General features: G+C 40.2%; 2 protein-coding genes across 2 annotated transcripts in view; one reads left to right on the plus strand and one right to left on the minus strand.

The window, feature by feature from the left end:
* The first annotated feature begins 593 nt into the window (after positions 1-593).
* setx (senataxin) lies at positions 594-20,175 on the plus strand. Its single transcript, XM_079486659.1, has 25 exons — positions 594-754; positions 2,903-3,128; positions 6,093-6,303; positions 6,449-6,558; positions 6,638-6,857; positions 7,467-7,577; positions 7,672-7,846; positions 8,767-8,860; positions 8,938-12,576; positions 12,734-12,830; positions 12,970-13,149; positions 13,979-14,202; positions 14,302-14,454; positions 14,560-14,716; positions 14,818-14,919; positions 14,992-15,104; positions 15,470-15,541; positions 15,620-15,769; positions 15,933-16,040; positions 16,189-16,364; positions 16,877-16,969; positions 17,053-17,214; positions 18,304-18,399; positions 18,504-18,591; positions 18,674-20,175. Exons 2-25 carry the CDS (start codon positions 2,919-2,921, stop codon positions 19,151-19,153), a joined length of 7,221 nt encoding a protein of 2,406 aa, XP_079342785.1. The 5' UTR covers positions 594-754; positions 2,903-2,918; the 3' UTR covers positions 19,154-20,175.
* A 2,145-nt stretch (positions 20,176-22,320) lies between these two features.
* ntng2b (netrin g2b) overlaps positions 22,321-26,158 on the minus strand; it is a 46,285-nt gene continuing 42,447 nt past the window's right edge. Inside the window, exons 14-15 of the mRNA XM_079485901.1 lie at positions 25,793-25,927; positions 22,321-23,630 (exon numbers count right to left, since the gene is read on the minus strand). Of these exons, the coding sequence (XP_079342027.1) occupies positions 23,413-23,630; positions 25,793-25,927 (353 nt within the window). The 3' untranslated portion in view covers positions 22,321-23,412. The remainder of the gene's footprint in view (positions 23,631-25,792; positions 25,928-26,158) is intronic.

Below are 26,158 nucleotides of genomic sequence, written 5' to 3' on the forward strand. Positions count from 1 at the left end.
CTTCATCTTTATTTTACCTCTCTTAATTCCTGCCTAAACATAACAATGACCTTTAAGTGAAATGAAATATAAAAACAAATATATACAGGGGGAAGTGTATGTATCGCCTAAAATATAATATGATATAATGACAATGTGTGTAATAACAATATGATATAATAACAAAAAAGTGAAATAACAGATTTATGTTAAGCAATGCATAGCATTAAAATAAAATCAGCATGTATTAAATTAATGGAATACAAATATGTTAATAACAAACATATATTTTATGTATCAATTTAATGCATACATTACACGTTAATTCTAATTCCAAATATGATAAAAGAAACTATGGAGTTTAGACTATTTCATATGAATTAACAATTTGCCATTTAAAAGAATAAATCTGGTAGGATATTGAAGAGCATAATATATGTTTTACAACCAGTGGTTTACATCTGTCGGGCGAAAAAAACAGACAACTTTAGCTTTGAAATATATGTATATTACAATCAGAGAACAAATGGGCATCACGGTTTGTTGCTAATGGACTCCAATCCCTGCTAATGTCATTAACGCGCTTTAAAGCAGTCGCCTGCAGTGGACTGCGCAGGGGCGATGGACGGCGCCGCCTTTCTCGTGACGTCACAGGAGCGCGACTGGGCAGCAGGCGCGTCTTCAGTAGAATCGAGAGTGAATGTAAACTACACTGTTGAGGAGACATTTATAAAAAAGATGAAACCCACTTAAAGGATACGAGCAGTCTTTGTCGGTAATATATCATTGGTTTTGTGGGCTTTGCATTTGTTTATGGGTTTATCGACATTTAAATGTCTGTCTTTTTGCATTTATGCAAGTTAGCGTGTCGCAAAAGTTCGCTCGTCGTGTACTTCAGGAATTTCAAAGCTATAAATCACTGAAGTGCAAACATGCGTTTGGTTTCACGTTGTATTTTACGTGTCAGTGTTTTTTTGTCAGTCTGACTAATGTAAGATTTTAACAGCGTTAATATGTCGATATTATTGGCTGCACGTGTTTGTTCGTGTCAATAGAACGCAGGTTTGTTTTTGTTTGTTCTGGTTTGTACAACCCTTTACATCTTTGGTTCTTATTGTTTATGTGCATGACGTCAGAACAGGAAATCCTTGCGGTAAATGCTGCAGAAGTGTCGCAGATGTTTGTGGCTTATTCAGTCGATCGAACCGTCAGTTGTGGTGCTTGATTCTGATTGGTTGATCCGAGTTCAAAGCCGTTATAAAATATCCCGATTTATAACTGCTGCCCGCATTACATGGCCTAAATATCACTTTATATTATGAAACCTTGCTATGCATATGGAATAGCCGTTTTACACAATATATTTATTTATTGCACGACTCTTTGGAAGGCTTGATTCTGATTGGCCAGTCGCAAGATTTGCAGGTTCGTTATTTCCTGATAACAACCGCTCAAAACTGATAACACACGGAAACCCAGCAAATCATTTTCTCAGGTATTTTGACAAATTAAATATAAGTGTCTTTTAATATCACATTATATTTACAAATGATTAAAAGAAATTACCGCTTTGTGACACTTCAATGTCGTTTTTATAAAATAAAAGACCCTGTAAAAACAAAAGACCCTGCTTTTCATTAGGGATGGTGTGCATTTGGTGTAATAAGCGGGATAATGTATAAGCAGCTGACTGTTGTCGTGATACAAGACTAGGGCTGGATATCGATTCTGATGAATCGAGCTGATTTCACAAGCTTTTGATTCTCATGTCGAGTCAATGATCATAGATTTAGTACAAATCCTATAGATATTTCTAAAAACGATCTGTAAATATCACATTACAATGGTGAAATGAAGAGTCACAAACCTGTATATTCAACTTTAAACGCACTTGGGTATATTGAGACAGAACAAGGTATTTTACATTTTAAGATGCAGAATAACAAACATAATTAGCTGTAAAGCGTCTGCAATCATATAAACTGCTGCCTTTTATGTGAAAGTGATGTTAAATTCGACGACACGCCCTCATACCGGTGTTCATTAAGCAATTAATGAATATGTCGTTACATCCACCTGTTTTAAAAATAAGTGATAGCATAACATTCAAGTTAATGAATGTTCAGTGCTTGCGGAAATGTAAAGGAGAAAAATGTTATCGCAGCTTTTAAGAATCTATAGTGAATCGACCGCATTTTAAAACCAGATTAATAGATTTTGATTTGCTCAGCCCTATACATGACCGGATCACACTGTCTGGGATTATTTCTGCGATAACAACCGGCTGCCTTTACATTATGCCTTACATAACAGCTAATAGGATCTTTGGGCTAATTCTTGGGGCTTTAATAATACTCACATTTGCTGGTTTGGACCACTAGCTGAAAGGAAGCATTCTGAGATCTGTCATTTCCAACTCGCATTATTTCTGTTTGGGAATAGTCATGTTATCTTTAAGAAGTTCAGCCTCACGTCAGAATTTTTTTTTATGTAAAATAATAATATTAAAATAAGTTAAGACACTGCAGGACTCCTACTGCTTATCTCTCCAGGCGCAGACTTCCTCCTACCTTCTCTTCAAAGACTCATGTTTTATGGCTTTGGATTTGCTTTTCTTGTGCTTTCCCCTCCTTAAATTCTTTGTCATGGTAATGTAATGACAAACAGCTTGCTTTTCATTTATTTGTTTTTATCGCATACTTGTTTCATGTATGTAATTTGTTGCATATTAACAAGATTTGTTTGTACATTTATTTTTGAATTGCATTTAGCTCAGTCAGATGTTCGCTGTGTGGGAACCATGTTATCTGTTGGCTGTTACGTCCAGGCCCTGAGAATTGTAGATTGTGGGATAAAACTAAGTGCACTGAAGGACTCCATGTAACCTAATACTTAGTGGGCAATGTCTGCGTTTGTTTTGCAGGCATGCACCACAGAGTATGATGATGATGATGATCGAGAACTGTATGTGGTGTACCACATCACTGGATGTGGAGGGAGATGAAGCCATCAGAACCTTGTTGAGGCGCTACGGTTCAGGGAAGCTGTCGACGCGTGAGCTGGATTCTCTAAATGAAGATCTCAGCTGCTGTATGGAGTGTGTGGTGGAGTATCACAGAGCGAGAGACCATGTTCATGAACTCCACAAGGTATGCAAACACAATACAATTAGTTTTGAATTTGTTTGGGTCTAGAAAAGTTCACTTCAGACCTTCAAATTAGTGGGAGTGTTAAGTGGTTTCATATCTCTTGTTGTCTGTGTTTTGTCCTTGATGGTAAAATCTTGTTGCACATTTGGTAAGAGCAATAAAAACATCACTATAAAATGTTTAGTCTGCATGAAACTAAAGTAGCAATTGTCTTTTCCGTATCGTGATGTATACCCGAGTGAAACATCTTTTGAAGTGAGAAAAGAAAAGTGGGGCGGGACTTAATTTCATCCACCGACAACTGTTCGGATCATTAAAAGGTGAAAGATTTGAAAGGCAATCTGTCAATTAATACAAGCTCCGCCCTCACGCCAGTCCTCATGACCGGAAATGAGGAGTGGTTGTTTTTGCAGGGGAGGAGGTTAATTTTTTTTATTAAAGATTACAAAAGAAAGTGAATTAAAAAACCCTTACACTTTACTAAAAAAACCCTTGCCCTTTACTGAAAAATTTATATTTCAACAGTGTAAAACAATTAGATTTAAAATGTTGCTTGCACGGCCATTAAGATAAGGAAATAACCGTGGCAAAAGATTGAGCATAAGGGGACGATCACATGGAAAGCGTTTATTGCTGTTAGGGGTTGTTTGCGTACAGTGTTTTTTTAAAACCGCTAGCAGCTGCGTTTTTTTCCGCCATGCTCAGAGCCCGTGCTTTGTTTGCAGCGGGCCCTTTAAGCTTGGCCGGAAATGCCTTGCGTAGTCCACGCCAAATGCGCTTTTGTTCTTCGTTTGGGGTGAAACGTTAAGACTGTTAGAAAACCCTATACAATCAACACACCTTTGGGCTAATAACATATAAAAAATATAATTTGTGAAAAGACTGAGTGTTCGTGTTGTGGGGATTTTTGAATGATTTCCGTGTAGTTTAGTTATGTCAAGTAGGCGACATAATTCTCACGTTATGAGAGAGTCTGTCGGCCGGCAGACTAGTCAAACATTTCAGTCCAAAAGTTTGCTTAATTCAGGAACGAGCTGTTGAAATAGCTATGATTGACATCTTGATAGCCAGAGTGACTCCTACATTTATATGCGGATGTAATTCTTGAAACTTTGTGTGTATGTTAACTTGTTTTTCATGCTTCCAAAACCAACGGCATCACATTGGGAATTATTTATATATATATATATATATTGCACAGAAAACGCTCAACGTTTACTCCCTGTACATATACTAAAAAGCTGTCACTCATCTTCATGTAGATCTCAAGCACAGCGCCCTAGAACCAGCCCTAATAATAATTTATGCAAGGAATACAATAGCCCGACATGGAGTTGATAAATATATTGTAAAGATGTATAGAGAGATCGAAATGACCCCTCAAAAAAGAAGTTTCCTCCTCCAGACTAAGAGTAGAGGTTTATGTTTTCCATTTAAGATGAAGTTGACTTCACTGCAGCAACGCCAATCAAGCAGTCGTGTCAATGGTGTCCTGCGATTGCCGGTCTTTAGACGCGGTGCGTTTACAATTTAAAGAGTCATTGCAACTAGCCCACTAACTAACCTACATTTAGGCATTTGGCAGACGCTTTTATCCAAAGCGACTTATCCTATACATTTTTCATAGGTATCTGCAATCCCCTGGGATCCAACCCACAACCTTGCGTTGTTAACGCAATGCTCTTACCACTACCGCTCTTTGCTTTATGAAAAAATATAAATTCATATTTAACTTTTTACTCAAATAAAAATGACAGCGGGATCCCAAGTCTATTTTGTACTTATTGGGGTCCTGGATCCCCCCAGCCCCCTTTCAATTCGAGCACTGCATACATGGTGAACTGATCCTTTTGTGTGACACGAGCAGAAAATGTTCAGAGAGGCGCCTCTGGTTCAGCCTCATTGGGAAAAAGACAAGATTATAACGGTAGCATGTAGGAAATGTGCTGAACTCTTGGGAGAAACAAATACAAAGAGGATCACCATGCATCATAGAAATGATCATCCTGCATATGAAGATGATTCTGAGTGAGAGAACTTCTGTTGGGGGATTTTTTTTAAATGTCCACATGAGATGATGTATAAAAGCTGTTTTATTAACCATTACGTCACCCTGCCAATGTGACAAGTATGCGATGTAACAAAGTTCCATATAATGATGATTTAAAGACTACTTTAATGTAAAAATCATTAATGTTACTGTACATGGGGCCCGTAGACCAGTTATGATGAATGAAGACAAGGGGTCAGGAATGCAGTCAATTTAAACAAATTACTAAAGAAATATTGTTTGTAGTTTTGCCAGCAGAATTCAATGTCAGCACTCGCGAGTAGTTCCATAGGCCAACCTGCCGTTACATCAAAATGCAGTAGTATTTATGCTAACTTAACCACGTCATTACTTTACCCATGATTTGTTTGTCCATAGATAATTACTATGCAAGGATACAAAGCTCGCAAACACTTCCAAGGGTCATATAGTTCTGTATATTATCAAATATGAAAGCACACAGTATAGAACCGAAACGTGTCAAAAGGCTGGTACTAGGTTGCCAGTCGTTCTCGTGATGTTCCCGTCCCCTTCCCCTCCATAATGTAACAATACAAGCACTCACACACAGCCCCTAAAGGCACAATTGCTTTGCTTATGTGTGAAAACCTCAATCTTATTAAAAAGTGCTTTCTTACAGTCATGATGACCTTGCAGGAAGATGGGGCCTCTGCATTCATTGGAGACTCATTATTAAGCTCTACTGTTGATATCATAAAAGTTTAAATGCTGACTAAATCTTAATCATATTGAAATCCAAATTTGATAAAAAAAATGCTGATTAATAAATGAATACTTTTGTCAGAACCACACAAAAGGAGACATTTGGTCAGTGTGTGGTGCCACGGTACCCATCCCTTCAGTACATTTACGCATTTGGCAGACACTTATTCAAAGTAAATATAATTAAACAGGTTCTGTGGGAAATGGAGAAAGCTCGACTCCTGCATGTGTTGGGATCCATGTTGGACCAGGAGCTGGGGGAGGATGATGATATCTTAATCATCGAAGACGATCATGAAGAACCTGTGACGAAGATCTCACCTACAGAATTCCTCAACGGTCTTCGCTTCCCATTGTTTGAGGTTCTGAAATATCCGTACCTGCTCTGCCACCGTGAGCTGTGTAAGTCATGAACATGTCCCATAAAGTCTGTAGGTTAGGTCTTTCTATTATTCTACATTGATAATGGAGAGAGAGTGCGCAGAGTGATTTAAGCTCTTTTGAAAATCGATTGCATGATAAAATGATTCTTTCTCGCTCTACACAGGCGCCATGGCAGTAAAGGCCTTGTGTGTGCTGCAGGACATGAAACAATCTTTGAATGTGTTTGAGAAGTATCAAGGAACATACCTGCTGCTTGTTCATCCTGATGAAAAGGTATTACAGCTGAACAAAACCCCATACACCTCATCCACTTTCTCACACTTCCAGTTCTGTAATGTCTTTTTTATTCCAGGTGCGTCGCTGGGCAATCGACGCCGCAAAGACGATGAAGAGTGTGGACCGGGACGCCTACTATGACTTACGAGAAATCTTCTCTTGCATGCTTTATGTCATTGAGCTGGGATTTTTTCAGGATTTTCCAGATTCTGATAAGGATTGCTATGCAGATGGAACCATTCAGAGACTGCCCTCTCACCTTTATGATGCACAAAATAAGAAGAACTACTGGCTAGGTTTGTTTTTAGAAGTCTTTAAGAAACAGGAGGAAGTACTAAGAGCTTTTCAACCAGAATTTACTAAATATGTGTTCACTCCCTTATGTAAAGAGAATTTTCCTTTATAATTTGTAAATATGTACTGTCTATCTTTTAGGTTATTGAAAAGCTAATTATCGAAGTTTTTGTCCTAACCAGTTGCACTTTCTACAAATACCCAGAAATAACTTTGTTTCAAACTTGTTAGGCTCTAGTGTAATGTTTACCTTGAGAAAGCTAAATGTTCTGCGGCACGTTTCAGAATGTAAGGCATGTAAAATCTGAGAAAGCGGGGTAAATAGCACTTTTCTAAATGAGAGGTAATTTATTCTCTTAGTCCGTAACCGTAGTTACTTGGCTTATCGTAGTTGTGATGCAAGCGCTATGTTCAATCAAATCTGGGTAGGTTTAACTTGTGTTAACGCCAATCAGCTGTTCTGAAACCCAAATCTCAGTTTCGAGTGTGTAAAGCCGCTCCATTCACTTTAACTCATGTTGGTTGAACCTTATTGAAACGGGCCTCTGGAGTTCTCAGGCAGTTGGAGTGTTTTTGAATCTTTTTGAAGTTCTGATCTTGGTTCCTTTTAGGCATCTGTATGTTACTAACACAGCTCAGCGCTGAAGCAATGGACTCTCTGTTCATGGGACAGTTCAATATACCTCTCTGCATACTCAACACCATGGACGGGTTAAAACATGGTATGTCATTGCTACAAGAAACACAATTAGATATAGATTGCTACATATCATAGCCGTTATTGTGAGCAGTGTTCATATGTATTTTTTCGTCCAGAGGATGATTCTGCTTCTGACCCATTCTGGCCAGCCCTTCAGTGTTTAATGGTTATTCTGGATCGACTTGGTTCTAAGATCTGGTGTCAGGTCGACCCTATTGTAGCTTTTCAGACCATAACTGGAGCAGCCAGCTACACTGCAGAAATAAGAAACATCCAGCAAAAAACCATGGGGTAAGAAGTTTCTTTACTGGCCAGAATTTTACTCTAGGACCTAAAATTTCAATGACCTTTTGAAAGAGTGCCAATCTGTTTGGTCAAATGAAACTGGTCTAGAAACCACTTGCAGGTGCAATTTTGATGATTATGGCTTACAGATGATGAAAACTCCAAACTCTGTGACTCAGACAATTAGAATATTACACAATACTCTGTTGGGCCGCCTTTTGCATGAATTACTGCATCAATGCAGCGTTGCATGGATGCAATCAGTCTGTGGCACTGCTCGGCTGTAATGGAAGCCCAGGTTGCTTTGATGGCGGCCTTCAGGTCATCTGCATTGTTGGGTCTGGTGTCTCATCTTCCTCTTGACATTAACCCATAGATTCTCTATGGGGTTCAGGTCAGGTGGGTTTGCTGGCCAATCAAGCACCGTAACACCATGGACATTGAACCTGCTTTTGGTACCTTTGCCACTGTGGCAGGTACCAAGTCCTACTCGAAAATGAAATCATGCTCCTTCTGCTGACAAGCTTCATGGGGATGCTGAAGTGCTCTAAAATTCCCAGGTAGATGGCTGTGTTTACTGTAATTCAGAAAACACAGTGGACCAACTCCAGAAAATGACATGGCAGCCTAAATCATCACTGACTGTGGAAACTTCACACTGGACTTTAAGCACCATGGATTCTGTGCCTCTCCACTCTTCCTCCACTCTGGGACCTTGATTTCCAAATGAAATGCTAAATTTACTTTAGATTCATAAACACAGTGGACCAAAGTCTTCTTTTCAGATTATATAAAAGTTTTTTACTTTCTGAAATGAATGACAAAAAATATTGACTCGTGATATTCAAATTAAATGAGATGCACCTGTATACCATATCTGTTTAAAGAAACCTGTAAAATTTAATGAGTTTTTCTTTTATGAGCAGGGGGAAGGTTAAGGTAGAGCCAGAATATGACGACAACATGGTGACTTGCAGTCAAATTGTGTATGACTGTTATGCTTCAGAAAAAACAAGCCAAGTAAGTTTCTTCAAAAGCACCACATTCTTTGTCATCCTTGTTTTAGTACTGAAAGTGTCCTGCTTTTCACCTTGCAGACGTCCAGCTCATCGTCCAGTGTTGGTATTTGCAACAACATGATCTATGAAGACATGCAGTCTCTGGTCAACGTACTTGATTCTGAAATGGGCCAGAGTATGCGTGTCTATGGCAGCACATTTCTGTGGTTCATTCCTTTTGTACGCTCCATAATGGACCTGCCGGAGTTCAATGCCTCCTACATCAGACAGGTCATTCACTACCTTTGTGATAAGATAAATGTCAATCGACACATGCTGGACGGACAGACGAACATGTGCGATAAAGTCACAGAGTTTCTCACCCGCATACTCATTCAGATTGTCGAGCTACATTTTAGTGAAGGGCGAATGGGCAAACTTTCTCGCTTTGCCCACATATGGGTGGAAGTGATTGTCATGTGTACCGTCCTGACTGATGAGGCATTTGTTTTCAGACCACCAGACCGGATGGGTGGGATTCACAGAGTCAGTTCAACCTCGAACACTCTTGGTTGCGGACTACCTGCACCTGAAAGGGGTGTTGGGGCCATTATTCTTGGCTGCAACACTTTGATTCGGCTGCTGCTGAAAGAAGGGAAGCGAACTGGATCTGATCAACGTTCTACCAAATATTTGAGTTTATGGAACAAACAGCTGCGTGCAGATCAGAACAAACGGTGGAATCTAACGAAGTTTCAATCTGCTGATCTTCAACGATGTTTAGAGAGCATCGTCAAGTCAATGCCCGAAAGACCTGCCTCGCCACCTCCTGCCCCCTCTACAGCATCCATAGAGGCACTTCCAAATGGTCGTCTTTTTAATACGACCTTGCATGCACTGCAACATAAGGACCAAGAGGCAGGTCCAAGCAGAGCAGGAGAAGCTCCCACTTCCATCAAAGAAGAGCCACTTTGGGATTGCATCTCCGATGAGGATTTCTTCAGTAGTCTTGAGGACATCATGGAGGCAAAGAAGGAACCTTCTGATCCAGTGATGATTTCAGAACGGCAGATACCTCCTGTTGAGTTGGCACACATTAAACCAGACATGGGAAAACTGCAGGAACTACGCTCTAGGTTGAATAACCAGAATTTAACAAATATTGACGCTATAGTCCAAAGAATTCCTGGTAAACCTGAGGTTGAAGGAGATCGTCTTGGCCATGAAGAGCTACCCGTGACATCAAAACGGCTTCAAACAGCAGCAGCTAAAGAGGAATGTAGATTTAACTATGAGATGGAGGATCATGATGATGAACCTCTTGATATCAGACTGGTCCGCTTGAAGAAATCCCGAAGGGATGATGGACAAAAGCATACCATTGGCAACTCCAAAGAGAATTTTGGTACCATAATTATATCTGATGATGAAATTTCTGAAAGCGGTGAAAGGCCAACAAATGAGATTTTGATGTCCTGTAATGAGAATAAGTCTCCAGTTTCACCCGAGAGTCCAGGCCGTGACTTTGATGATCTCAGTGAATCACAAGTGTTTGAGTTTGAGACCCAGCAATATGTGGCATCAGCTTGGGAGAATTCAAGTTTTGAGTCCTCAGTTGTGACTACGAAGTTTAAGTTAGACTCTGCTCTCAAACCACAGCCGACTCCTGTTCCTGATGAAGGTTCTCCCTCATCGTGTTCAGAAACTGAAGGGGTTCCTGATGAGGACATTGAACGGGCCTGTCAGCACGCAGAAGCGAAGATCCGACAACAGCAGGAAACAGAAGAAAAGATCCGACAACAGCAGGAAACAGAAGAAAAGATCCGACAACAGCAGGAAACAGAAGAAAAAATCAGACGACAGCAGCAAACGGAGGAAAAGATCAGGCGACAGCAGCAAGCAGAAGAGAAGATCAGGCGACAGCAGCAAGCAGAAGAGAAGATCAGGCGACAGCAGCAAGCAGAAGAGAAGATCAGGCAACAGCAGCAAACAGAAGAGCCAACTGTTTCATTTACGTCTTCCTTATCCAAATTGAACAGTCAATTAGAGTGCAATGATAAATTCATCAAACCAACTACTCTGCCAGTAAAAAAACTGAAAACCGTACCATCTGAAAAGAGAGACACTGTGCAATCCAAAAAACCTTTAATAATTGATGCCCTGGCTCATAAAATCAGGCGCCATCACCGGAAACGCACCCTGAGTTCTCGAGATGAGGAACCACCTTCAACTTCTGCATTCTCATCGGAGTTGCCAGCTCCCTCCACATCCTCCAGCTCCTTCTCTTCAGCAAATTTTTTATCCTCCACCTCACGTGGCATTCCTGCTGTCGTTCCCCCCAAAAAGGTTCGTAAAGCCGTCGAACCGGAAACAACAGTGGAGCGTCTGGGATTGAAAAAAAGGGAAAGGAAAGCCTTCGAACTTTCTCAGCGGTCTCTGGACAGTGTTGCTAAACTGCGGGGCCATGGCCAGAAAGTGCAGGTGGAACCGCAGCAAATAAAAAGGCGAGTGAGTATCACAAAGACCTCCCCACAGAAACGTATGGGGAAAGGCAACAAGAAACTCCTTGCATCTCAAGATATGCAGTTTTTCCGGCAAAGCCGTGATAAGCATCAAAGGCCGGCAGTGGTGTCCCCCACAACAAGCAACCAACCAGGGGACATGCACCCACTGAAACCTATGGGTGGAGAAAAAGATTTGACCTTTCTTCCCTGCCCTCAGCCAGATCCTGGCTGTCAGCAGAATAATGAAAGCAGTGAACAGAAAATTAAAACTTACCATTCCAATGGAAGTTCTGACACTAGATCTGCTGTGGTTGAAAATGACAGTGCAGAGTCCGAGTACTTTAGAAGTGGTGAGTTTGCTGATGTTGCTGTCAACAAGAAAGGGAAACAAGATGCTGAGGATACAAAAGAGGAGGTGGATGATGAATGGATGTTCCTCACTCAAATGGAACCCACAGACATGGAGCTATGCTCTCAAATGGAGCAATATGAAGAAAATGATGAGAGATTTTTCCTTACACAGAGTGATCCTGTAGACATGGAAGATGAAGTCAACAAGTCCGAGACCACAGGGGAACAAGTGTCTGCCCATAAACCTTCACTTCCTATGCAAACTGCTAACACTTCTAAACTTATTGATTCAAGTGATGATCATTTGTTCTTGAAGCCTGGGATGTCCCCCATGTCTCAGAAAAGAGCCAAGCCTTCCACGACGAAAATATACACCCCCAGCTCACGAAGTGCCTCCCTTGTCCAGGAAATGGAAAAGGGAGATAAGCCACCTCCTGTGTGTAATGCTTCCAAAGCTAAAGCAGCCCGTCCGCCACCAGCCATGCCACCCCCAAAAACAACTCCTCCTGTCCCTTCTCCACAGTTTGCACATCCCATGCCTTTAAGGCCAATTTCTCGACCACAGAGTCATCCCCCTAAATCAATCACCAGTACCAAAATAAGTTCTACCTCTGAACCGCCATCTTACAAAACATACCCGAGGCCTGAAGCTCCAGTTCACAGACCAGCGCGCACAATGGATCATAGCCCAAACTTTGACATTGCCATTCTGACCCAAGCTATTCTCAAATGGGAATATCGGATGTTTGAAAACAACAAAGCATTTGGCAGTCCAAATGACCTGTGCAAGCTGCCACTGAAGGAGGTGCCAGTTAAATTCTCTAGCTACGAAGAGTACTTCAACACAATGTACCCTCTGCTGCTGGTAAATGCATTCGAAGAGGTGAGCTCTATCATTCCTAAATCTTTGTATGGTTCTTGCATTGTAAATGAGATTCGTTTTATGATTTCTAGACAAGGCAAGAGTAAATGATGTCTTTATATATAATCTGTGGACAAATTGGGCTGGATGTCAAATTTTTCATTGGCTTGCCTAATAGATGGTTAAAGAGTGGAACAAGAAGGGAAGAGTTACACTGTTTGCAAAGGTCCAGGGTATGGAGTACAGCAATCGTATAGCCAGCGCCAACTTCATAGGTAAGTCCAACCATGTTAGGCGTTATAGCAGATAAATGTATGGTGTAAAAAAACTCACACACTAAATTATGAAGAGACGGTCTTTGGAAAGTGGTATATTTGGACTTCAGTTTAGTTCATAATGTTTCTCTGGTTTTAGCTGGCCTCAACTCGCATGAAGAAATGAAACAGCTGTATCCCAAAGAAGATGACCTTGTGCTGCTTTGGCTGCCTGAGAACACTGGGGCATATGCACATGACGAACTCGAACACCCCGAACACCATGAACATGCTCATTTCGGTTATGTGTCCTGGTCCAACGTTTCCAACAGATGTCCAGGTGTGTGGCTTTTGCTTTAGACTAGGGGTGCGCGAAATGATATTATCAACGTCTCAGGTTTTTTAAGCTCTGGGAGGTCAGAGTGCTGTTTTTAGCAGAGTTCACATATACTCTAGTCAAGCACTGCGCATGCACATAGCGCAGTTTAGCTGATTGCAGTCTCTATCAGTTCTGTGTCTGCTCTCAAATGGTGCTCGTGTGCATGGAATCACATAGTGGACAGCATCAGGTGAAGTGATGTTACTCGCAGTTTATTTGCATTTTCCTGACAAATACTGTCAGTTCAGAAGAAAAAAAATCCATATAGACCTGATTGCAAAGCTGCAATGCAAAGCTCTGATATGGGCGCAATAAGGCTTCAATATGAATCAGAGCAGGCGTGAACCAGCCATTCAACTTTGTTTAGAAACCGTTCAAAAGAAAAGAGCAATACAACTTGATCTAAAACCGAAGCATCTTGCACAAGTTTGCTTTTGTTAGGCAGGTTTTCTATTCCAGTGTGCTGCTTGCTTATATGCTGCACAGTTTACTGAATACCAGGTGTTGTTTCTACTTGAATGATTCCCTTTAAAAACAGTTTTCTTAAAGGTATCTTTTAATATCATAATTTCTCTTCATTACAAAATATAATTTAGTCTAACAGTTTATTTTCCCTTATGATCTTGAAAGCCTGTATATGAAGACTTCAGTAAACCCAAAAGAAGATTTTGTCTCAATGGTTTTATGTCCATACAATGGAAGTCAGTATGGCTCAGCGTTTGGTTTACATGGGTTACATCATCATCATCATCATCATCATCAATAATAATAATAATGTTCTCCCCATCAGGTACAAAGGCAACCCTAAACATGACTATCCAAACTCTTGGCAATGTATCATCAGTGAACGCCCAGCCTGTTCGCTGTGAAGTCATTGGATCGTTGATCAGTACGTTTCGGGAATTCCGTGCACTGTGTCTACTGCGTAACGGAACCATGTTGCGTCCACTTCTCACTTCACATGTGTCCTACTTCACACACAGTCGGGATAACCAGCTGAAGATGGATATGCCAGTGAGTTTGGGATTGTATGGTGTTCTTTCAAGCATGTGTCTTTAAAAGGAATTGTTTAATAAATGCGTGCTCTTTTTTTTTTTTCTCTCGGAATCATAGGAGTACAATGTCGATCAGTCCAGAGCAATAGAATGTGGACTTGCCATGATTAAAAGAACACAGAAGACACCCAAGTTTTTACTGATTCATGGCCCTCCAGGAACTGGGAAGAGTAAAACCATTTGCGGTCTGCTGTACAAACTACTCTCTTCGGTCTGTGGGTTTAAGTGTGCACCATACCTCTATACTACAGCTCCCCAGATGCATTTTGGGGCCAGTTTTACTTTTTCTTGAGTCTGTTTGTGTTTAACTGGCTAGGTTGGTAACACCGCTGCTCCAGTGAGCAGTCATTCCTTCAAGGTTCGGAGGACACGCATTCTTCTCTGTGCTCCCTCGAATGCTGCCATCGACAGTCTGATGAAGAAAGTCATTGTGGTGTTTAAAGAGAAATGCCGTAACATCAACATTCCACAAGGTTTGGAGTTTTTGTTCACTGACTGAATGTCTTACACTTTGACAAATCGCAATTTCAAGGTTAACACGCCTCATGGTTATGTCCACATGTTTTATGTGCAGGTAATTGTGGTGACATCAATTTGGTGAGGTTGGGAAGTGAAAGGACCATCTCAAAGTCACTCAAACCCTTCAGCCTCGACCACCAGACAAGAGCTAGAGCACGTGAGCGATGAATGCAAACACCATTCTCATTCAAACTCTTGAATTGTGAATCTAAACGTTGTGTATGTGTAGAGCGAGCCCAACAGACTGTTGAAGCTGATATACAGACACAAAAGGAACAACTGGACCACAGCATTGATATTCTGTCTCAGCGCTGCGCAAAAGTCCAGAAAGATTCTCCGGAGGTACATAAATAAGTCTTAATATTTGTAAACTTCTGGTGTGGTATTGGGTTGCACGTTTTACAAAGGATGTATTTAAAAAAAAAAACTGTATCCTAAATGCAATGTATTTAGCTTAATCTTCCATGTCAATGCAGAAAGTGAACCAAAGTAAACTGCAGCATGATTTATAATTCCTTAATGACATCATATTTACTTTTTTTAAAGCTCATACAATTGACGTTTTAATCCAGTTCTCTGAAACAGAATGCTATGTGCAGTGCAGGAAAGATTTTATGACCCCATTTCGTCGTCCAAATATTGCCCTGTTTTTGACAGTCTTTTTTTTTATGCTTTCTCTTTTTCTACCCCCGTGCGCTGTTTAACAGTTCAACATGCTAACTAAAAAGAAGATGCAGCTTCTTAAAGATAGGGAAGGTCTAAGTCGAAAGATTAAAGAGGTGAGCCATCACATTTCTTCATGTTGTGCTTTGTTCATATTACAATAGCTACTTCCAACCAACATTTGTCTTTCTCAGTGTCGCGGTAAGCGGAATGAGTCTCAGGCTCTCGTGCTTCAGAACGCTCATGTGATCTGCTGTACGCTCAGCACCAGCGGGAGCATCGTCCTGGAGAATGCCTTCCGTCGTCTCGGACACGAGCCCTTCAGCTGTGTCATCATTGATGAGGTGATTGTACTGTCCTTGGACTAAGGCAACATATTGTTGCAAGGAAGGATTTCTGGGCATGCCATTTGTAGTGGTGTTTTATCCATGCAAAATTCTCAGACATTGTGCAGATGCACACTATTTTGGCACATGAGCACTCAAACACTCCGTCTGACCTTTATAGGCTAGTCAGGCTAAAGAAACTGAGACGCTGATTCCCATGCTGTATCGATGTCCTGCTGTAATCCTTGTTGGTGATCCCAACCAGCTTCCTCCAACCGTCGTCTCGCAGGTAACTCAAAACGATTTAGAGGAAACATGACTTGCTTTATTCGTAGCATTGACCGTTAATGATGTTTAATGACTCTCATTAATATAAACTTCCTTTTCAACGGATATATTATTTGGTTCCTTCATGCTGTGTATTTGTGTTTGAATAGAAAGCCAAGGAGTTGGGCTATGACCAGTCTCTTATGGCGAGGTTATGTAAAAGCCTCCATCAGTCGAATCCACAACCATCTCCCGTCTTCCTCCTCAGCATGCAGTATCGCATGCATCCCGATATCTGCGAGTTTCCCTCCAAATACATCTACAACAACATGCTTAAGAATGACTGGTATGCATAATCTCAGCTCTGCCATAAAGTTGTATGCAGAGAAACCGCAAGGGGGAAGAGGTTATTTGTTCCATCAGATCACTCCTCCTTTGTATGATGTCACAATATGTAGGCAGGGACAGTGCAGGCAGTATGAGAAGGAGGAGAGTGCTTTGACCAGGGCCGAGTTAGGACTCATCAGGTTTTTGAGTGGACCGTGCAAGTGGTGAGTGAAAACTAAGGCTGAAGTCCATTGTTTTGAGCAGTGTTCACAAAGATGCTGTCATGCTCATGATCTGCTGAAACCACATAGAAGGCTTGTCTGTACTGGCTGTCAATATGCCTTGACTCTAAACCCCATGTGCTATTATCTCTTGTGTGACTTTGACAATACTAACGGCTTACATTGCACAAATGTTGTCGGTGTTAAAGGTGCTCCGTTAATAATGAGAAAATTGGAAAACCTATGGTTTTTGATTAAGTGGACTAAATGTTAAGTGGTTTTCTATTGTAAAAGTTTGTTTGTTTCACAGTGAGACCGCTCAAAAGCGCTGTTCCTTCAGCTGGCCCTTCAAACCCTACAGGGTGTTCGACGTGACTGATGGGAGAGAGAACAAGGAGAGAGAGTGAGTGACTGGGGGCTGGGAGTGTTATGGTCCTTTACCGCGTGCTGTGTTCGAACAATGAACTTATGGTGTTTCTGTTTTAGTTCATTTTTTAACTTCAAAGAGGTTAAGCTGGTGGTGATGCTGTTAAAACTGCTAGGGGAAAAGCAATCTGTGCGTGTGGGCGTCATCACACCCTATAATGCCCAGAAACAAAAAATATTGGAGGCCCTGAGAGAGTCGTCCAGCGAAAACAAGCACCCTCAGTGAGTTGTTTTTCTTCTGTCTGTCATTTAAAAGAGTTGATCACAAGGGGCCAGTTGCATAAACTTGTCTGCTAATAGCAAGCACAGAAATAAAGTCTGCGACGCCAAAAATCTAAGGTCTGTGAGAACCTCTGGATCGTGCTCGTTAAATACAAGCATGTGTGCAGTGTGATCCGGGCCTCTCGAGCGATCCCAGGCGCTACGATATTGTCAAACTGGTTTGACATTATCGCCAAGTGATCTAGTTGTAGGTGACACTGTGGAAAACACTTCAATGTTTCACAATCCGATCAAGTTGATGGCATAAACGCTCCAACTCATTTGCCATCCATCATCAAACACGCTATGGGAGATGTTTTTGCTGTTGGGCCATGACCAAAGTCTTGTTTATGGTGCACTTTATCTGCATTGTGTTTAGGGATACACCGACACCGATGTCTGCATTTTTACAAGTACATGAACTTCGTATTGGGACCGATACCGAAGACTGACACCTCGTGTGACACAATTGACAGATATTTGTTGTGAAATTTGCTTTAATAAAAAAGCTCCATAATTACAAATAACTCCGTCTCACTATGTTGTGAAAAGATACAGGCCATGGTACCTGTAAAATAAATATCGTATCTGGTACTCTGATTAAAAAAATGCGTGCTGCCAAAACAAGAAGGATGACAAGAAATCTTGTGTAGTGCAAGCACCATAGCAATTCAAGTAGTCCTACAGTCCCATGGTGTCAGCTCGGCTTAAGTGAAGACTTTTCTCAACTATTCTCACTGCGGCTTTTTAGGATTTCAATTAGACTTATCTACCTTTTATGAAACTGACAAAAGAAGGTATGACAGTCTTGAAGAAATAAATGAGACTACTAACTTGTAAGACTAGTCCAAGTAGTTTATGCAACCGGCCCAAGGTGACGACGGAAACAAATATTGGTGGAAATACTGTAGTGACCGGTTATGGCATAAATATAATATTTGAACAAGGACCAATCATTTAAGATGTGGTTTTCACGTATGTTTTCAAATTCTTTTAAATTGGGCAGCATGTTTTTGTTATACATTTTTTAAGAGTGTAAATGTCTTTCAGGGTGGAAGTGGATACTGTTGATGGTTTTCAGGGTCGAGAAATGGACTGCATTATTGTGTCTTGTGTAAGAGCCAGCAGTGAAATGGGTTCCATTGGGTAAGTGCATGTGTACGTGTTATGATGATGAGGTATTAATGCTTTGGTGTGAACTACTAAAATATTCATTTCTTTTTTAAACTTTGCAATTTCCTAACTTTAAGATTCGTCGGTAATCTGCAAAGGATGAACGTAACGCTTACCAGAGCCAAGTTTAGTCTCTTTGTACTGGGACATCTACGCACACTCAAGGTAACCTAAATGTTAATCCACTTGACCGTAGCGACAAAAAAAGGGGTTGTTTTGTGGTGTTCAACGCAGAGTGTTTCTGCAGGAGCAAAGGGATTGGGGTGCGTTGATTGCAGACGCCGGAAGACGTGGGACTATTATCAAGACGCACGAGCAAGATTTCCATGATGATGCCAAGAAGATTCTTAAACGGGAAATGCCGTCTCGCAGTCTCTCTCATCCACCTGTTAACAAGCCCAGCACTGTGACCACACCTGCCAGTCATGCTCCCGTGGAAACTGGTTCAGCCTCCACTTCACGTCCCAACCTGAGCAGCAGCACAATTCCAAAGCTAATACCTCTGGACTGCCCTAGAGACCCCAGAGTTACAGACAGGCCCACAGATCCCCGCTTTGCAGAGTGGCGGCCAGAACAGAGGCAGGACAGGGAGAGGAGCTCATCAGTGCCACGCCAGTCGGCACGAAGCAACCGTTCATCTGATGAAGACCGTAGAAATACAGGCCACTCTAACAGATTCCCTTCCCAGCAGCATCATCATCATCGTTCTTCATTGCACAGGAGATAATTCATCCCTGTTTTTATTTGTTAATATTTCAAAAGAAATTGTATCTTTCATGTTTTGAGTGCCAGCTTTGCACCACGAATGTGTTTAAACATCGTTCTTAGGCAGAAGTTTATTAATTAACTTGCCAAATCGTTTGGCAGCATTTGCCTCTAGTATTGAAAGTGTCTTCCTCAAATTTGCTGCTAAAAGCATGTAGTTATTCAGTTCTTCATAAAAAATTTGGTTTTCTGTTGTTATGAACCTGTTTTGCTTCTCTCAAAAAAATAAAAAGATAATTGCACTTTCCTAAGCCATGGACCCCGGTCAAAAATAACCAGCCTTTGGGGTTTGAGTTTTTGTACTACTTGTATGTCACTTATTTGAATGTAAGATTTAAGGTTTTTGTAGGTGAATTTTTGCTGTGTGTGTATATACATTTTGTGCGTTTTGAATGTATGGTTTGTTTTAGACTGAATTTTTTTAGACTTTATAGATAAGGTAAGTAAACCTTTTCTGTTTAAGTTGGAATATTTTATATAAGGGTCCATGCTAAATTTCTTCTAGATTGTTATAGGTAGATGTTCTGGAGATGGAGCAAAACACAACCAGAGGAAAATAATCCCAAAACATTTTGAATACAAATATAAAAAGGTGTCCTGTTTGAGATGGTAAAATTGAATGCTGTTTGGTTTTCTTATATTTCTGACCGTTTTACAAAGTGTATGAAGAGCCCGTTTTTTTTATACTGATGTACTTCGCCATATGCTTTAGAGCTGTGCTGGTTGTGAAATAAAAACTTTTTTTTTATTCAATGTTTTTATTTTGTCATGAGATCTGGTTTTAGCCATGCAACAGTTTTTATCAAATGCATGTTCTTAGTTTAATTGCCATGTATGTTTGGTGTAATCTGGATGTAATCGTGTTTATGAAGAACCTTGAGGTGCCATATCAACATTATTAAAGAATGTATACTTTCATGGCATTCGCATTTTATAATGAATAAATCGTGAAGTATAACTTTTACAGTTAAGACATAAATATACAATTAATGTAGAGGTAAGGCCTGTACAATTGCGAAATAAACTGTTGCTTAAATAGGTGCGTGTAACCAAAGCATGTCAGTAAAGGTACGGATCCGGTCAGCGCGCGCACAGAACTGGCGCCAATTTCTGAGGTGAGTAACCGTTAACTTTTACGGTGACGTACACTACAATATTGTGGACTTTGAGGTGAAATAATGACATTTTAAACTTTAAAACCGATGTCTGTTTCGCCACTAGATGTCTCTGCGTATCCACGTTTGAGCGAAATTCCGCAAAATTGACCATTGCAATATAATGACGCAAATTGATCGTTTATATTGTATTATGTTCCAAGCAGTTAGCCAGCTAGTGCTATGCTAATGAACAAATGGCATCTCTTACTCACCACAGCCTATCGAAACGTCGCCGTTGCTATATTTGGTTCTCTCTATAGATATGGGTTTCTCTGTCAATCTCTATATAAACCATACAAATTATATCATTTATTTCCATGTTTTATGATGTAATTTTAGGTTGTCGGGGAGCTGCGGGATATGTGGGAGACTCCCTAAAAACCTCCACAAGAATTAGGACACCGGTTTTGAAATGGTAGGCCTACTGTATTTTTCAATCATATCGTTTTGTTTTAAATGGATATTTTTGAAGGTGTTGTATCACTTAATTTTTGATCCCGCTGAAAACAATACAAATTTGAATGCATTCCATTATGGATATCATCAGCTGATTAAAACTATTACCAACAGAGATCATTCCCGTTTACATTAAAACCAATTAAATTCCCATTATATCAATTAACATTTCTTCTAATGATTTGTTTCTCCCATCAGGGATAACACTTTTACCTAGTTTGGCCATCCATTCTTTCACAGATTGTTCTCATGATCAACTGTTAGGGCCCGTGTGTAGGCCTATAAGCATCATCATTTTAATCACGTTTCTATCTAAATGTGGTGAGATTGAAGCTCCAGACCCATAAAGAAGCATCTTGGCATATTCTCTCTGTGTGCTGTATTGATATTGTGAGGAAGGGAATCGATGCTCGCTGACTCGGGTAAAAGGTCTGATCCTCTCAGGTGCAGAAGCTCAGTGCGATGGTTCTTGACTCCTGTGATGTGACAGCGTTTTTCTCTCATCAAAAACATGCTGGCTCAGCAAGGACTGGGATCTTGCTTTTCTTGTAATTTTACCTTATTGAAGCAGCATTCAGTTATGTTGTCTCACTGGCTCAGATGTTATTGAGAAATTTCATAAACCCTGTGACCACGCTGACCAAAAAATAAATCGAGATCTCTCTTCGGGTTCCTGTATAACTGATGTAATTTCTCTGAAGTGTGTCAAACTGTTACATAAGACCAGATACGCTGCGAGTGTTTCTTTTCATTTATTCTGTTTCTTTGTACATATTTTGTCCTTATCATATATACAGCTGCAGAAGAAAATAGGAGACCATTTCAAATTTTCATTTCAAATCAGAGTTTCTAGATTTTTTGTGGTCATTCCAGTCCAGCGTTTGTTCAATTTCAGGACCGCGGGACTGACAAAGTCAACCGACAGCAATGTAAAAGACTGACAGCGACCACACACATGAAATTATCAGTATTTGAGGTTGGAAGAAATACAGAGAATAGAAACAATATTTTTATTTGAAATTTGGTGGAAATGTTGTTAGTAGTTCACAGAATGAAACATCATTTGACCTTTACATTCCTAGAAATAGTCAATTTTAAAATCAGAAAAACATCACTGAAATGGTCTCTTAATCTTTCCGGGGCTGCATAGACCTTAAAAATGTGATTAAGAATATTTAAGCGGGTTTTCATTCCAGTTTCATTATCCACACAGCTGGTTGACTAAAGCCTGGAATAATATGAGAGTAAATGATCACAGAATTGTCATTTTTGGGTCAACTTACTATCCCCTTAAAAGCCTGATTGTGACAAAACATCCGAAAAACACATTTGCTGATGTGTTGCTGTGCTGTTTTCGCAGCAGGGCTTTTAAGAATATTCTTTAAAGATGACCAAAAAAGCAGATTTATTTCTTAAATGTTACAGAGGTCAACCCTTAGTTTATGTATAAATCAGTTCTATCCTGTTTGTCAATGTGGTGCAGAGGAAATAACAAACAACACAGAAACCAGTCAAACACGTTCAAGTAACAGTCAAATTTACTGTAAAGTTTACAGTGTCAAAATGTAATTCATCTTGTAGTTCTGTAAAATCATTAACCATCAAATTTACAGTGTAATAAACCCCATCCAAATAATTTTCTATAGAGTTTACCTTCTCCTAAATTCTGTATTCTGATGTCAAGATTAATACATTTAGTGTCTAGATTCATCCTTTTGTAATACAGTGCAAACTTTACATGATAGTTTCTCTTGCTATAATAATCTGTGTGCTTGTGTAATAAAACCTTTTTGCTTCACGAGCATAGCTGTAGATCCAAACAAAAATATTCTCTACCCAAAAATATGTAAATAATGTGCACAATTGTATTTCATTAGATATCTTCTTTTTCTGTGTTGGATAACCTGTTTGTGTCCTGAACACTTTATAAATATTGATGGTCTCTAACGGTGCCGACAAACATCCCTATAACAACCAGCGATACAGTGTCTAAAATCTTAATATTCATGATATAGCAAATATCACGATCATATTCATACGCTTTGCTTTTTGGGAGTAACAGTGAGCGCATGTTACATACATCTGAATGTCAAAAACTGCAGGGGATGAGTAAAGATGTGAAGCGAGGCCTTTCTTGTGTTTGCGTGACCGAAACTGACTCCTTGTGAGATTGTGACTCCATAGCTTCTGATTGGTTCCTTGAAAGGAATGCTGCTATCTGACTGGTCCCCATCCCTAAAGCCCACCTCCACTTCTTATCTAAACCATAGTGGGGACCAACAAGGGAGTAATAATCCCACGTGAGTCTGATTTTGATACGAGACCACATGTTCTGAGCACGTGCCCCTACTTCAAGCCAGCAGGAGTGAAGGAAGTGCGCTGAGCTATTGCAGAAGAAATGAACCTCACTTCTGGTTGGTCTATTGGAATTGTGTGTGTCTCTTTTTTGGTATCTTTTAAACAAACGTTGTACTTTGAGTTCCGTATATTCCCTTTTAAAGTCTCTGTTTCTCGTTCATGATAGCCTGCAGGGCGTTCTGCACTGCGTAGGGAGCGCTGGCGTGCGCCTTGCCCTCTCTGCGCCCGCTGCTGGTGATGCAGGGGTATCTCAGGAAGCGGCGGGGCGCAGCAGGATGGCGAGGAGCGGGCAGAAGAGCAGTGCCAGGCTCAGACCGAGCCCGCTGGCACCGTTGCACTTTTTACCTCCGTCGCATCGCGACTGTTGGCACAAAACGCCCTTAAAGTCCGGCGTGCAGATACAGCGCTGGTTTTGAAAGCACGTCCCCGCGTTCTGGCACAAGAGTAGCTCCTCATCGCACACGTTTGCTGTGAGAACATGAGAAAGTCACGTGGCACTTTAAAGAAATAATTTTTTAAGTGTTATAACACAATCATGCAAATTTACACTGATATCAGTTTTCTGTCTCTCTCTCTCTCTCTCTCTCTCTCTCAGACACATCGCTGATCATTGTTGGGTGGCTTGAATCTGTGTCACATTTAGCATGGGAGTCTGGTGTCATTAAAAGGTTGTGTGTGTCTGGGTGCTAATGAGACCAGGTGTCGCACACCTGACCCCAAACTGTCTCACCGTCTCCGTAGTGAACAATGAGTGTGTGTGTGAGAGATACAGAAGATGATAAAGAGGGCGAGACTAGGGCTATGTTCAGAATAGCATAGCACTTTTGCTTCTTCTGCAGTATTAAGTGTGTATGCTGTGCATGGTATGCTAATTTTCTGCATGCGTTGAATACTCAGATGACCAGCTGCAACCAGAGCACACTGTGTGGAATGCTGTTTCCCGCAATGCCCTTAACTTGACCTTCCATTGTAATGAGTTAACTTCTTTAAAGAACTTAAATATATTTTGGTCCTGATTGATAAGTTATCACATTGTACAGAAAAAATGGACATGAACAGTCATTTTTTTCGTTTTATTATACTAGTAAAGTCCAAGTACTTTTAAAGGGATAGCTTACCCAAAACATTTGATTCTGTCATGAATAACTCGCTCTCTATTTGTTCCAAACTTTGTTAGGTTGAACACAGAGAAAGATATTTGGAGGAATGCTTGTCACCCCCATTGACTACCATAGTAGGAAAAATGACAATGGTTGTCAAAAGCCAGAAATGTTGCTGGCCTACATTCTTAAAAAATATCATCTTTTTTCTCATCTTATCATCCAAGAACTGTTTGCATTCTTCCAAATATCTTTCTCTGTGTTCATAAGAACAAAGATATTTATAAAGATTTAGGAAGGCAAGTAAATGATGACAGCATTTTTTATTTTTGGGTGAACTAACCTAATATGTAGTAAGTATACTAATACTAATATCAATATAATAGTAGTGCACTTGTTAGTGCACTAATTCAGCACTACATTAACCGCCGTAGCCTACAGTAGTTTGCAACTATATGTTTTTCAATTTTCCTGCATCTACATTACAAGTGTGAACTTATTCTGAATTCCAATAGTTTACTACAACAATACTTGTAGCACTCTCTTAGTTCATGAAAAAATACACTAGTATTAGTAAAACTACAAGTTTAGAAGTTTGCTAGTTTTATACTTTAATCCTAAAAACATAAAAGCAACGAGTTAGTAATGTAAAAATGTTTTATACATATTTAATACATTTCATTTACTAGATCCAGAAAATCGTTCCAACATGTAGAGAACTTCTTTTTAAGCACACTGACTAATCCTGAAAGTGTTGTTCCCTAATTGACTGGCTCTGTTTTCTCTCTCATTTTCTTCACAGAGCTGGTGCTTCTGGCTGTGGGCCTGTTTCATCTTAAAGATGGATCGCAGGGAAAATGCACAGCGAAGGGATTCTAAAATCATCTTGGGAATCCAGGTACAAATGTGATCATTACCCCACAAACCAGTTTCCAATGAACAAGTGCTATTCAGAATTTGCACACACATGCGTGTTATCCATTAAAAGCAGAGAATTTAAGACAAACCAAATCAGACTTTATTGAAACAGCTCTATGCTGTTTTCAAATTCTACAAATATCAGACTATTGTATTGTGCAATACAAGACCAGTCTCTGTCAGATTATATTCACCTGTCTCAAACTTCTTTCAACAAATAGACTTTCTTATAATAGCTGTCTGAGGATCATGTACAGTATATTTGTTTATAATATAGGACGTTGTTTACAGTTTAGTTTTATTCATGATTTATTTGCAGCTCAACACCGTCTGTCCGTTTACTTTCATTCCTGCAAAAACAACATTCATGTAACATGAAGGTGAGTAAATGATTTTCTCTTTTGGGTGAATATAGTTGCCTGGTCTTGTTGCACGTTTGAAGATAAAACTAGTCATGTTTTCTTAACTGCCAACTAAAGCCAGTTAGGACTTTGATGTTGAGGGTTGTTAGAGAGTAAAAGATTTTAATATGTGATCTAAGTGTGAAGTAGTCTGGGGGGGACGGAGATCGATTGATTTGAAAAGGACGTCATGAATGAAGGAGGTACTTACGGAAGCAGCCCTGTTTCCAGTAGTAACCGGGGAGACATTCATCACATTTGACTCCCGTAGCGCCATCTTTACACTGACAGAAGCCGGTTCCGTTACAGCGGTCGTGCACCGAGCCCATTGAGTTACAGTTACATTCTAACAAAACAAAACACAGACACAAATTACAGTATTAGTGACAGTATTAGTTTAATCCGTAATCTTTCTTTACTTTAATTGAAAGTGAAAGTTTCACGTTTCTTTGTTTTCATTCGTACACACGTTTTATACCCATCAGCGTATTCTATTGGGCTCCGTCCAGATTTACTGTAGAGGACAGTTCTCAGGACTGCTGCACTCGTGTGAAAACTCCTGAAAATAGTCGGCATA

Source organism: Barbatula barbatula (genome assembly GCF_947034865.1).
Source record: "Barbatula barbatula genome assembly, chromosome: 22".
Taxonomy (NCBI): Eukaryota; Metazoa; Chordata; class Actinopteri; order Cypriniformes; family Nemacheilidae; genus Barbatula; species Barbatula barbatula.